The sequence below is a fragment of the Nerophis lumbriciformis genome, linkage group LG14 (genome assembly GCF_033978685.3).
Source record: "Nerophis lumbriciformis linkage group LG14, RoL_Nlum_v2.1, whole genome shotgun sequence".
Taxonomy (NCBI): domain Eukaryota; kingdom Metazoa; phylum Chordata; class Actinopteri; order Syngnathiformes; family Syngnathidae; genus Nerophis; species Nerophis lumbriciformis.
Window position 1 is genome coordinate 23,095,579 of NC_084561.2, and position 14,228 is coordinate 23,109,806.

Consider the following 14,228-nt stretch of genomic DNA (forward strand, 5'->3'; position numbering starts at 1 on the left):
ATACAACATTTTATTTTTCACTAAAGAAGGGTTCGGTGAATGTGCATATGAAACTGGTGGGGTTCGGTACCTCCAACAAGGTTAAGAACCACTGTTCTACGGTAAGCAGCCGCAGACTTCATTTTACCCCGTAGAAGAAGAACTTCTTCTTCTACGGTAAGCAGCCGCCGACTTCATTTTCCCCCGTAGAAGAAGCACTTCTTCTTCTACGGTAAGCAGCCGTAGAAGGGGGAAAATTAAGTGGGCGGCTGCTTACCGTAGTTGCAAAACCTGTTGTGGCTCAATATTGGTCCATATATAAGGCGCACTGTCAGCTTTTGAGGAAATTGGAGGTTTTTAGGTGCGCCTTATAGTGCGGAAAATACGGTACTGAGGTAAAGTAAAAGGGCTGTAGAGACAGAAAATCATTAACAATATAATTTACAACCTTTTGGTACAGTAACTTTGAGTAGAGGCTGGAGTACATGAAGAGAACCCAGTGAGCAAAACTTTACAGTGAGGGTCCCAAACCAAAAGCACAACCTGGATATTTTTCCTCAGAGGCAGCAATGTTAACCAATGCAACCTAAGCACTGTGACCCCCTCCTATAATAAGAAATCATATCATGATCAACTTTAAATTCCATTGAAGAGCTAGTTCTTTTTTTGGAATGTGGAAATATGTCCATCACACTCACATTCAAACTTCCCAAGCTTTTTCTATAAGATTCACACTAATCACTCTTTGTGTTTACTCACCCAGTACATCCACAAAGAAGTATTTTTCTGTGCTGCCAGCAATGTTGATTGCTTTACAGGTGTAGCTGCCAGCATCGGCTTTGGCTGCCTTCAGTAGTTTCAACTTTTTCCCCATATCAAGAATCTGAATGCTGTTACTCGTCACTACCTGTTGAACAAAGTATTAACATAACAACATGAATGACCAAGTGAAAAGCATTTCAAGTACATAATTGTTGGATTTTGTTACAAATGCTTGATCTCAGTTTGCTTGTAATCTAAACAAAGGCATTCTCAGAAACCTTGGACTAAAGTTGTTTCTAATCATTTGTAAAGCCATGGTGAAGTAGCAGGTGTCAGTTTCCCAGACACAACATACATGTATGCGACAGCAGAGACCTCCAGTGACACCGTCCATGATCAATAAAGAAACACTCTATGACAAGTTGTTGTGGCCGAGCGGTTAAGGCGATGGACTAGAAATCCATTGGGGTCTCCCCGCGCAGGTTCGAATCCTGCCAACAACGATTTGCTTTTTCAAACTTCTAAAGATAATTAATGACATACTCCCAGTGAACAAATGGAATACACATTGGTTCTGAGCTACTAAGATCAAAATACCTCAGGAACGTGTGCAAACCATGACATTGCATTTACTATTAGTGAGCGTGTTGCAGGTGATCTGCTAGGACTACAATTGCACAAATAGCACAGACCACCCAATTTAGATAAGGATTTTGCGTGTACTATACCAGTTGTTGTGGACTCATTTACCTCTACATTCATGATGTCATTTGCTCCAATAGTCCAACCTGTGCTATTTTGTTATGTTGTGGAATATGCAGCACACATTATATACAGGTAAAAGCCAGTAAATTAGAATATTTTGAAAAACTTGATTTATTTCAGTAATTGCATTCAAAAGGTGTAACTTGTACATTATATGTATTCATTGCACACAGACTGATGCATTCAAATGTTTATTTCATTTAATTTTGATGATTTGAAGTGGCAACAAATGAAAATCCAAAATTCCGTGTGTCACAAAATTAGAATATTACATTAGGCTAATACAAAAAAGGGATTTTTAGAAATGTTGGCCAACTGAAAAGTATGAAAATGAAAAATATGAGCATGTACAATACTCAATACTTGGTTGGAGCTCCTTTTGCCTCAATTACTGCGTTAATGCGGCGTGGCATGGAGTCGATGAGTTTCTGGCACTGCTCAGGTGTTATGAGAGCCGAGGTTGCTCTGATAGTGGCCTTCAACTCTTCTGCGTTTTTGGGTCTGGCATTCTGCATCTTCCTTTTCACAATACCCCACAGATTTTCTATGGGGCTAAGGTCAGGGGAGTTGGCGGGCCAATTTAGAACAGAAATACCATGGTCCGTAAACCAGGCACGGGTAGATTTTGCGCTGTGTGCAGGCGCCAAGTCCTGTTGGAACTTGAAATCTCCATCTCCATAGAGCAGGTCAGCAGCAGGAAGCATGAAGTGCTCTAAAACTTGCTGGTAGACGGCTGCGTTGACCCTGGATCTCAGGAAACAGAGTGGACCGACACCAGCAGATGACATGGCACCCCTAACCATCACCCAACCATGCAAATTTTGCATTTCCTTTGGAAATCGAGGTCCCAGAGTCTGGAGGAAGACAGGAGAGGCACAGGATCCACGTTGCCTGAAGTCTAGTGTAAAGTTTCCACCATCAGTGATGGTTTGGGGTGCCATGTCATCTGCTGGTGTCGGTCCACTCTGTTTCCTGAGATCCAGGGTCAACGCAGCCGTCTACCAGCAAGTTTTAGAGCACTTCATGCTTCCTGCTGCTGACCTGCTCTATGGAGATGGAGATTTCAAGTTCCAACAGGACTTGGCGCCTGCACACAGCGCAAAATCTACCCGTGCCTGGTTTACGGACCATGGTATTTCTGTTCTAAATTGGCCCGCCAACTCCCCTACCCCATAGAAAATCTGTGGGGTATTGTGAAAAGGAAGATGCAGAATGCCAGACCCAAAAACGCAGAAGAGTTGAAGGCCACTATCAGAGCAACCTGGGCTCTCATAACACCTGAGCAGTGCCAGAAACTCATCGACTCCATGCCACGCCGCATTAACGCAGTAATTGAGGCAAAAGGAGCTCCAACCAAGTATTGAGTATTGTACATGCTCATATTTTTCATTTTCATACTTTTCAGTTGGCCAACATTTCTAAAAATCCCTTTTTTGTATCAGCCTTAAGTAATATTCTAATTTTGTGACACACGGAATTTTGGATTTTCATTTGTTGCCACTTCAAATTATCAAAATTAAATGAAATAAACATTTGAATGCATCAGTCTGTGTGCAATGAATAAATATAATGTACAAGTTACACCTTTTGAATGCAATTACTGAAATAAATCAAGTTTTTCAAAATATTCTAATTTACTGGCTTTTACCTGTAATATTACCCATCTTCTCTGGGCGATATTCTATAGAATTGAAATCTAGACAACAGAATATACAGTATCTTTAGTAAGCCGAATGTGCGCTCTGTGGGACGGCAGTGTTGTGATGGTGCGTCTGAAATTATCCATAAATGCATGCAGGAATGCATGAAAATGCATGTTTTTTGCGTTTTTTCATTGATATAATATGTCATACATGAAGAAAATTAACACACAAAAAAAAGGCCAGCAGACGCTAAAACGAATCAATTTAATTAGTTTTAATCATACCCTCAAGTCATCCAGCAGTTATAAAATTATAAAATGATATTGCTGAATAGACAATATGTCTATTCATTTTTATTTATGACAGTTGAACTGCGCAACTGTGGCAGTTTTCATGCACTTTTTAAAATGTGCTAAATGTAGACGCAAAACAGCGGCAGAAGAACAGTTTTAGCCTTGATAAATCACAGTGTGAGAGCTAAATGATTATATTTGCATCTTTTCTTACTACTATTGTGGGTGTTCTAATAAACAGCATATATTCCGCATGTACACAAAGACAGACACGCTAAATGGATTGCGCTCCCTATTTTGCTCATTTTAAAGACACAATCCTCTGCACCATACTTGCCAACCCTCCCGAATTTTCCGGGAGACTGCCGAAATTCAGTGCCTCTCCCGAAAACCTCCCGGGACAAATATTCTCCCGAAAATCTTCCGATTTTCAGCCGGAGCTGGAGGCCACGCCCCCTCCAGCTCCATGCGGACCTGAGTGAGGACAGCCTTTTTTCACGAAGGGAGGACAACTAGCTGACAAGAAATACATCATCCAGACTGGAGATAAATTGTATTATTATGTTTATCTTACCTACAAATAAATATATTTATTAATAATAAAATAAAATAAACTAAATACATTTTTACTTTATTTTGCTAAAAACATCAAAATTAATTGTATTTTTTCTGACTCCTTATTACATCCAGGCATTAGAATTATACATTAAAATAAACATATTTGAAATAATTAATTTTAAATTATCCTAATAATTCGTTTAAAATGACCATATTTAATAATTAAAATAATTGCTTGTTTATCAACAACTTTAGCATTTTATTCATTACATTTTGAAGCTCTCAGAAGCCAAGTTATGTTATATTCCTTAATATTTATTTATGCAAGTTTGAAGTATCAATTATCTAAACACAGTTTTGTTTGCATATTTTCAGGATATATATATATATATATATATATATATATATATATATATATATATATCCATCCATCCATCTTCTTCCGCTTATCCGAGGTCGGGTCGCGGGGGCAGCTGCCTAAGCAGGGAAGCCCAGACTTCGACCAGCTCTTCCTGTGGGACCCCGAGGCGTTCCCAGGCCAGCCGGGAGACATAGTCTTCCCAACGTGTCCTGGGTCTTCCCCGCGGCCTCCTACCGGTCGGACGTGCCCTAAACACCTCCCTGGGGAGGCGTTCGGGTGGCATCCTGACCAGATGCCCGAACCACCTCATCTGGCTCCTCTCGATGTGGAGGAGCAGCGGCTTTACTTTGAGCTCCCCCCGGATGGCAGAGCTTCTCACCTTATCTCTAAGGGAGAGCCCCGCCACGCGGCGGAGGAAACTCATTTCGGCCGCTTGTACCCTTGATCTTGTCCTTTCGGTCATAACCCAAAGCTCATGATCATAGGTGAGGATGGGAACGTAGATCGACCGGTAAATTGAGAGCTTTGCCTTCCGGCTCAGCTCCTTCTTCACCACAACGGATCGATACAGCGTCCGCATTACTGAAGACGCCGCACCGATCCGCCTGTCGATCTCACGATCCACTCTTCCCTCACTCGTGAACAAGACTCCTAGGTACTTGTATTCCTCCACTTGGGGCAAGATCTCCTCCCCAACCCGGAGATGGCACTCCACCCTTTTCCGGGCGAGAACCACGGACTCGGACTTGGAGGTGCTGATTCTCATATATATATATATATATATATATATATATATATATATATATATATATATATATATATATATATATATATATATATTTATGTATATATATATATATATATATTTATGTATATATATATATATATATATATATATATATATATATATATATATATATATATATATATATATATATATATATATATATATATATGTATATGTATGAAATACTTGACTTGGTGAATTCTAGCTGTCAATATACTCCTCCCCTCTTAACCACGCCCTCAACCACACCCTGCCCCACCACCGACCACGCCCCCACCCCCCACCTCCCGAAATCGGAGGTCTCAGGGTTGGCAAGTATGCTCTGCACACAAGCTTAGTAGATTAGCTTTGCAAGCGCTATCAAGTTTGCATGTGTTTTAATACACACAAAACTTTTGTAGATCAGATCTGTAAGTGGACATACAGTATCTAGAGGAAACTGATACAACTGTGCAGAACTAGCTAACATATTTCAGTATGAATCCAGTTTAATTTCACTTACAGTAATTCCATGTTTGTACCAGGTGATAACTGGGGTTGGACTTCCAGTGATGTCACAGACCAAAGTGGTAGGCTGGCTCTGAACCACGGACATATTTCCTGACGTGTCACTGTCACGGAGAGTTGGGGGCACTGGGAAACATCACATTATCACGGAAGCTGCAGTCAAGACCAATTTTAGTTGTACTCAGGATATGATTTGCTTGATCACCATTGACTTTGAGCTGGTACTTCCTCTCAGTGGACCCGACGTCATTGGCGGCAGCACAGACATACTCCCCGTCGTCCAGGGGGGACAAAGATGCCAGAATCAACAGTGTGCCATCCTCCATGATGGACACACCGGGCTCGTTACCGGTCAGCTCCTGACCGTTGCGCAACCATCGAATTACTGGCTTGGGAAGACCTGAAAGAATTTTTTTATTTTTTTTCGATAGTACTTGTGAATTACTGTTTAGTCAACAGTATTTACCGCAACATTGTTCAACTGTTCAACAATAATAATAACCTATGTTAATGAGAAAGCAACAGAGGAGGATACAGTGCTATACCTTTTGCAGGGCAGGGGAAAGCAATACGTTGGTTGGCAACTCTCTCCTGCAGATGACTATTGAATGGGGGCTCCAGGACTTCAACCACTGGGGGAACTGAAAATAGACAAATTAATGATAAAGGACAGTTAAAAAACAAAAAATGTATTCTATGTAATCCCACAACTATTTCTACATCATCATAATATAAGATTATTGCCATTAAAATATGCATCAATTGTTCCTAGTGTTATGGCCTCCTACTGTGCCGAATAGCGCACTAGTACTATAGGCAGTCCCTCCAGGATTTAGCCAAATTAAACATCCATGCAACCATTTTCTACCGCTTGTCCCTCTCGTAGTCGTGGGGGGTTCTGGAGCCTATCCCAGCTGCATTCGGGCGGTACACCCTGGACAAGTCGCCACCTCATCACAGGGCCAACACAGATAGACAGACAACATTCACAATCACATTCACACACTAGGGCCAATTTAGTGTTGCCAATCAACCTATCCCCAGGTGCATGTCTTTGGGAGGTGGGAGGAAGCCGGAGTACCCGGAGGGAACCCACGCAGTCACGGGTAGAACATGCAAACGCCACACAGAAAGACCCGGAGCCTGGGGATCGAACCCAAGATCTTCTGATTGTGACGCATGCTGCCCAAAATCAAACACATTCAACCAAAGCCCGTGAATTATGCGCAGCATCACAACTTTGTATAAAACCGTCAACTTCCCTGCAGATTTTTGTCAAACAGAGTCATTTTCAACAATCAAATTTGTCTCTGATTGACTCTGAATGCGCACGTCAACTATCTAATCAAAACAAATGTTTGTTTTTTGCGTAAACGGGGAAAATAGAGCAACTTGTAACAATACACCAACTCTTTATTGCTCAAAAGGCACAATTGTCGTCGTCCTGCTCAGACATACTTTCGATTCCTGTCTACGGCACAAAGTCCTTCTGGGTGATGTAGTATTGACATTTATTTACTAGTTTACATGGATCTAAATATTTATTTGAATGTTACGTGTCTAAGGTAAGGAAATGAAGAACATATTTTATTTGCAATGCTGACCTAGCAAAGAAGCAGCATTTACATGTTAGATGTGTTGAAGTGTGATAAATCTCTCATCGCCTCTCATTTACCAAAAATAATTATGCTATAAATCTCTACAAATGCTCTTTATGTGCTGGTGTAAATGTGTTGGAACAATAATGAATGTTTAAGATGGGCAAACACATTTCCAGCTGAAAACTTAAACAGAGAATGTCTGAAACTTGTGGACGACAGAACAGACAGATGAGAATAAGGAAACTTTTGGTGGTGTTTATTTCTGTAATTATTTAACTAATTATTACTAGAGATGTCCGATAATATCGGCCTGCCAATATTATCGGCCGATAAATGCGTTAAAATGTAATATCGGAAATTATCGGTATTGTTTTTTTTATTAACGGTATCGTTTTTTGTTTTTTTTCTTTTTATTAAATCAACATAAAAAACACAAGATACACTTACAATTAGTGCACCAACCCAAAAAACCTTCCTCCCCCATCTACACTCATTCACACTCATTCACACAAAAGGGTTGTTTCTTTCTGTTATTAATATTCTGGTTCCTACATTATATATCAATATATATCAATACAGTCTGCAAGGGATACAATCCGTAAGCACACATGATTGTGCGTGCTGCTGGTCCACTAATAGTACTAACCTTTAACAGTTAATTTGAATAATTTTCATTAATTCCTCATTTCTATGTAACTGTTTTTATATTGTTTTACTTTCTTTTTTATTCAAGAAAATGTTTTTTATTTATTTATCTTATTTTATTTTATAAAAATGTTTTAAACGTACCTTATCTTCACCATACCTGGTTGTCCAAATTAGGCATAATAATGTGTTAATTCCACGACTGTATATATCGGTTGATATCGGTATCGGTTGATATCGGTATCGGTAATTAAAGAGTTGGACAATATCGGAATATCAGATATCGGCAAAAAGCCATTATCGGACATCCCTACTATTAATAGTAATAACAAACCAGTACAGTAATTTGACAATGAACTCAGAGTATTGTATGTGGTTTTACTGCCTTCCATGGTCTATTTTTTAAGTCTCTGTGGTATAAAAGGATTAAAACATCAATATAGTGTTTTGTTTTCCAATCTTTCTGGCAATCATGTGCTTTTTAATAATAATAATAATAATAACTGGGATTTATATAGCGCTTTTCTAAGTACCCAAAGTCGCTTTACCTCAAAAATCAAGTTGATTTTTGAGGTCAAGCTTACAAGGAACACAACAACTATTGATAACAAATTCCTAAAATCACAAGTTGATTCAATATTATTAAAATACAATACGCCTCAAAACATCACAGTTTTTGGCGCAACTTTCTAAAAAAAACTATTCAGGCATTTTAGGCTGGAAAAAAAATCACAAAATAAGATGGAACATTTGTGGAGGGATTTATTTGGGATTCTCAAACCAAGGGATTGTAATTGAATTATAATAATACTAAATTGTATCCAAAATGTACTTTATTTCCAGCTCGGCAAGCATGGTCTTCTATGATATGAAACCAACCTTGTACTAATAGTTGAACTTGAGCTTCATCTTTGCCTGCAATGTTGGATGCCGTACAAGTGTAGGTTCCTTCATCACCCAGCCCCACTTGTCCCAAAATCAGACTACCATCAGGTGACACGGGGTACCTCCTGTCATCTTTCGTCCAGGCAAGGCTGGGCTTGGGTAACCCTTGTACTATACATAGGAGCTCGACAGGATGACCCATCTGGACCTTCACAACTTTGGGACCAGCTTGGATACTGGGGGGCACTAAGGAGCAGATGAGAGAGGCCAAGAACAAAACGTATTAGAGTCATCTGTCTAACCTTTTAAAGAAACTATTTAGTAGGTATGATGCATCTGCACAATATTACTGGGACACCTGGCAAGGAGAGAACATGAAAAAGCCCTTTGCCACTCTAGGAAGACCTGATACAAGAATTTGGAGTGTGTCTGTGAGATATAATTTAAAGGCCTACTGAAACCCACTACTACCGACCACGCAGTCTGATAGTTTATATATCAATGATGAAATCTTAACATTGCAACACATGCCAATACGGCCGGGTTAGCTCAGTAAAGTGCAATTTTAAATTTCGTGCGGAATATCCTGTTGAAAACGTCTCGGTATGATGACGCCTGCGCGTGACGTCACGGATTGTAGAGGACATTTTGGGACAGCATGGTGGCCAGCTATTAAGTCGTCTGTTTTCATCGCAAAATTCCACAGTATTCTGGACATCTGTGTTGGTGAATCTTTTGCAATTTATTCAATGAACAATGGAGACAGCAAAGAAGAAGCTGGTAGGTGGGAAGCGGTGTATTGCGGCAGGTGTTGTGCCGGATAACGCACCCCCGTCGTAGAATGCACCCCTTGACTGTTGTTCCGGATAACACAGCCGGTGTTTCATTGTTTACATTCCCGAAAGATGACAGTCAAGCTTTACCAGTGGCCTGTGGAGAACTGGGACAACAGAGACTCTTACCAGGAGGAATTTGAGTTGGATGCGCAGACGCGGTACCGTGAGTACGCATGCAGCTGCGGCTTCCAAACATTTGATCGCTTGCCCATACGTGCGTGCCGCTATGTGCATGTCACGTACGTAACTTTGGGGACTTTGGGGAAATATATGTGCTGTATGAACTTTGGGGAGGTGAACTGCACTTTGGGCTGTGGGATTGAGTGTGTTGTGCAGGTGTTTGAGTTGTATTGGCGGGTTATATGGACGGGAGGGGGGAGGTGTTTGTTATGCGGGATTAATTAGTGGCATATTAAATATAAGCTTGGTTGTGTTATGGCTAATAGAGTATATATATGTCTTGTGTTTATTTACTGTTTTAGTCATTTCCAGCTGAATATCAGGTCCCACCCGCCTCTCACAGCATCTTCCCTATCTGAATCGCTCCAACTGCCCTCTAGTCCTTCACTCTCACTTTCCTCATCCACAAATCTTTCATCCTCGCTCAAATTAATGGGAAAATCGTCGCTTTCTCGGTCCGAATCGCTCTCGCTGGTGGTGGCCATGATTGTAAACAATGTGCAGATGTGAGGAGCTCCACAACCTGTGACGTCACGCGCATATCGTCTGCTACTTCCGGTACAGGCAAGGCTTTTTTATCAGCGACCAAAAGTTGCGAACTTTATCGTCGATGTTCTCTACTAAATCCTTTCAGCAAAAATATGGCAATATCGCGAAATGATCAAGTATGACACATAGAATGGACCTGCTATCCCCGTTTAAATAAGAAAATCGCATTTCAGTAGGCTTTTAACACTAAGGCTGCATAGGGGTTGAGGTCAGCGCTTCAGGTTTTTCCACACCAAACACATTCAATCAAAATTTGATGGACCTTGCTTTGTCCAGTTAAAATGGAATAAAATACAGCTCACCCCAAAGATTTATCACAAAAACAGAAGTGTGTAGAGCTTAAGTCTTGTGAAGGAGGTTTGGCACAACCCCAAGTTGATTGTTTATTTGATTATAAACAGTTTTGTCCGCATTAAGCCTGACAAGACATGCTAGTATCTAAGAGTGTTCATTGTAACTTACCCAAAACTCTCAGGTCAATAAGTTGAGTCATATTGCCTGCAATGTTGGAGGCAACACACACATAAAGTCCACTGTCTGACAATTTGGTTTCTAGGATCTTCAATGAGCCTGAGGACAGCTGAGTGTGCCTGAAAGGAACACACACACAAACACACACACGCAAACAAACACACATACACAGTTTATTCCTTAAAGGAGAACTGCACTTCTTGGGAGAATTTTGCCTATCATTCACAATCCTTATGTAAGACAAGAACACATATATTTTTCTTTTTTTATTTACCGTATTTTTCGGAGTATAAGTCGCTCCGGAGTATAAGTCGCACCGGCCGAAAATGCATAATAAAGAATTTTGAAGAATTTATCTGAATGTGCATGAACTATTTCTGTTCAAAATTATTTGAAATGTCAAATGTTAAATGTTTAAATATTAACTGTCAGTTTACTGTACATATTTTCTATTGTTTCATTGAAAATAAAACAGCAAAGTCCATTTGGCTGTCATCTGTTTTAATTATGAGAAACAGTTGTGTCAAAATCATGATTTTTTTTTTCATGCTTGAAATAAGTAATTATTACTTTAAAAAAGTAGTTTTATACTTGTGAGTGTTGATGACACAGCTTTGCAACAGTTGATATTCTAGTTTCAAGCATGTTTTACTCAATATAGGTCATACAATCTCAGCAACAAGCTGTAATATCTTACTGAGATCATTTAGGACCAAAACCCTTAAAACAAGTAAAAGACTGTAACATAAAATCTGCTTAGTCAGAAGAATTATCTTATCAGACAGAAAATAAGCAAATATCACCCTTATTTGAGATATCTAATCTTATTTATATTTCATTTTTTGCAGTGCATAAAACAGAAAGTTGTTGAATTGCAGTGACAATACAGGTGTCTATCCAAATATCTCTAATGTATTAGCAGTACACAAAGAGGTTTAAAATGTTCTTGAGAAAACATTAATATTGTGTGTGTGGTTTGTTTTTGTAGGCTTTACCTTGGAGAGTAAGGGGAGATGAGCTGTCTTTCCTTGGCCCAGGTAATAGTGGGTGGTGGCACACTTTGGACCTCACATGGTAAAATAGCATCCTCACCCTGAATCACTGACATTCTTGACTGCTCCGTGGAGCTGCCGGCACTTCCAACATTGGACCTCGGGCGGACTAGAAATGCAGATAACAAAAAGACAGATCTGTCAATACATTGGCACAAATATGGGCACTTCATTTTGTATGTAGTTATTACAAAGGTTACAAGGCTTGCATCTCTTAAATGAGAAAAATAACGAGCGCAATCTATTTAGCGCATAGCTATAAAACTAAATTGTTTTGAAGGCTGAGACCCAGCATCTTCTGCAGTAGGCATTTGATTTTTGTCTATTTATTTTGTCAAAGCTACAGAATTCAGAAAAAAATAGCCAACGAGTACAACGGGAGCGCTCTACATTTTTAAGGACCTACTGCAAATAAACCAATTCAAGTGTTTCTAGGAATTGGATGCAAAAATGTTTGTCTTTTAAAAAAAAAAAATTTACTTAACCGGTCTGGTGTCGTTCCTGGGGCGATTAGCATGCCTGCCTTCATGTATAATCAGAACATATACTGAGATGAGGAGACAAATATGTTATAATTTTATGGCGACAATGCGATTTATCAAGACTGACATTTTTTGTGGCCGCTTGTTTTGTGTCAATGTTTAGCACTAGATCTGACCAATCTAAGTCTATGTCTAAGTCAAAGTCAAATACTTTGAGCATATATTTAGCACTTTTGAAAGGTTTGTGTAAACTGGCACAATTTTGCAAAAATGGCCGTGCCATGGTCACTGTGGCAAGACCTGTGCAATGATGATGAATAGAGAAAATCCTTCGTGCATGCGTCACCATATGAGAACGTCAGAAATATACATATTTTCTAGAGATGTCTGATAATGGCTTTTTTGCCGATATCCGATATTCCGATATTGTCCAACTCTTAATTACCGATACCGATATATACAGTCGTGGAATTAACACATTATTATGCCTAATTTTGTTGTGATGCACCACTGGATGCATTAAACAATGTAACAAGGTTTTCCAAAATAAATAATTAGCGTCCCGGAAGAGTTAGTGCTGCAAGAGGTTCTGGGTATTTGTTCTGTTGTGTTTAGGTTGTGTTACGGTGCGGATGTTCTCCCGAAATGTGTTTGTCATTCTTGTTTGGTGTGGGTTCACAGTGTGGCGCATATTTGTAACAGTGGTAAAGTTGTTTATACGGCCACCCTCAGTGTGACCTGTAGGCTGTTGACCAAGTATGCTGGCATTCACTTGTGTGTGTCAAAAGCCGTAGATATTATGTGAATGGGCCGGCACGCAAAGGCAGTGCCTTCAAGGTTTATTGGCGCTCTGTACTTCTCCCTACGTCCGTGTACCACTCCGTACAGCGGCATTTTAAAACGTTTGAAACCCATACCGATAATTTCCGATATCACATTTTAAAGCATTTATCGGCCGATTATATTGGACTGCCGATATTATCGGACATCTCTAATATTTTCTATGCAACAATTGTATCTTTAAGCTGTTCGATGACTTAAGTACTCATTTGGAGGCAGCAAACATCAAAACAAATCAATACATTTCTTCCATGAAAAAACTTCTTGCATCACTCAATTTTTTTTTGCGTCTGGATCATTACAGCGCATCAATGCAGTTTGTGCCGACGTCTCTCAGAGTGCACCTTTGGCGTGCTAAAACGTTGTTCCCTTGTCTAAATTACACTGGAGGAGCTTCTATATTGCCCAGAAAAGGTGGCACAGACTATAGTTGTGTGCTGCATGTTTTACAACATAACAAAACATTATGATATGGAGCGTGATGCCATGAATGACTGAAAAATCTCATTCAAACACCACTTTTAAAAATGTATCACTTGTGCACGCGATCTTAGTAGGTTGAGTTGAGTTTGAGTTTATTTCGAACATGCAAGCATACAACATGATGCATCACAATTTCCAGTTTCTCTTTTCAACATGTTCGAAAAGGAGTAGGAAGAAGCAGAGCTTATTTAATCCTACCCCTTTTCTTTTACATAACAGTTGCTAAAACTTTTTGTTCACTTCCTGTTCACAATTTATTCACAATATACTCCATAAGTAATCACAATAAAAATAAATAAATAATAATAATTTGTGAAGAAAGTCATATTTCATATGATGAGATAAGTAAGTTTATTTTGAGAATGAATGAATGAATGGATGGATGAAATAAATTGAGAATGTTTGTCATGGTTCTTGTTCTTTGTACTTTGTAAACACTTTAAGTTTGAAGAGTTTCTTGAAGTGGATCATATTAGTACATTGTTTGATTGCTTTGCTTAATCCATTCCATAATTTAATTCCACATGCTAATATACTGAAGGTCTTAAG

General features: G+C 39.4%; 1 protein-coding gene and 1 non-coding gene across 3 annotated transcripts in view; one reads left to right on the forward strand and one right to left on the reverse strand.

The window, feature by feature from the left end:
- Positions 1 to 14,228, reverse strand: part of hmcn1 (hemicentin 1) — a 282,829-nt gene that overhangs the window by 144,185 nt on the left and 124,416 nt on the right. For both annotated transcript variants that reach the window (XM_061975788.2, XM_061975787.2), the window contains exons 22-28: positions 11,818 to 11,983; positions 10,814 to 10,941; positions 8,781 to 9,032; positions 6,201 to 6,296; positions 5,861 to 6,055; positions 5,651 to 5,781; positions 739 to 886 (exon numbers count right to left, since the gene is read on the reverse strand). In XM_061975788.2, the coding sequence (XP_061831772.2) occupies positions 739 to 886; positions 5,651 to 5,781; positions 5,861 to 6,055; positions 6,201 to 6,296; positions 8,781 to 9,032; positions 10,814 to 10,941; positions 11,818 to 11,983 (1,116 nt within the window). The remainder of the gene's footprint in view (positions 1 to 738; positions 887 to 5,650; positions 5,782 to 5,860; positions 6,056 to 6,200; positions 6,297 to 8,780; positions 9,033 to 10,813; positions 10,942 to 11,817; positions 11,984 to 14,228) is intronic.
- Positions 1,163 to 1,244, forward strand: trnas-aga (transfer RNA serine (anticodon AGA)). The gene has a single exon. It is a non-coding gene; the product is annotated as a tRNA-Ser (tRNA).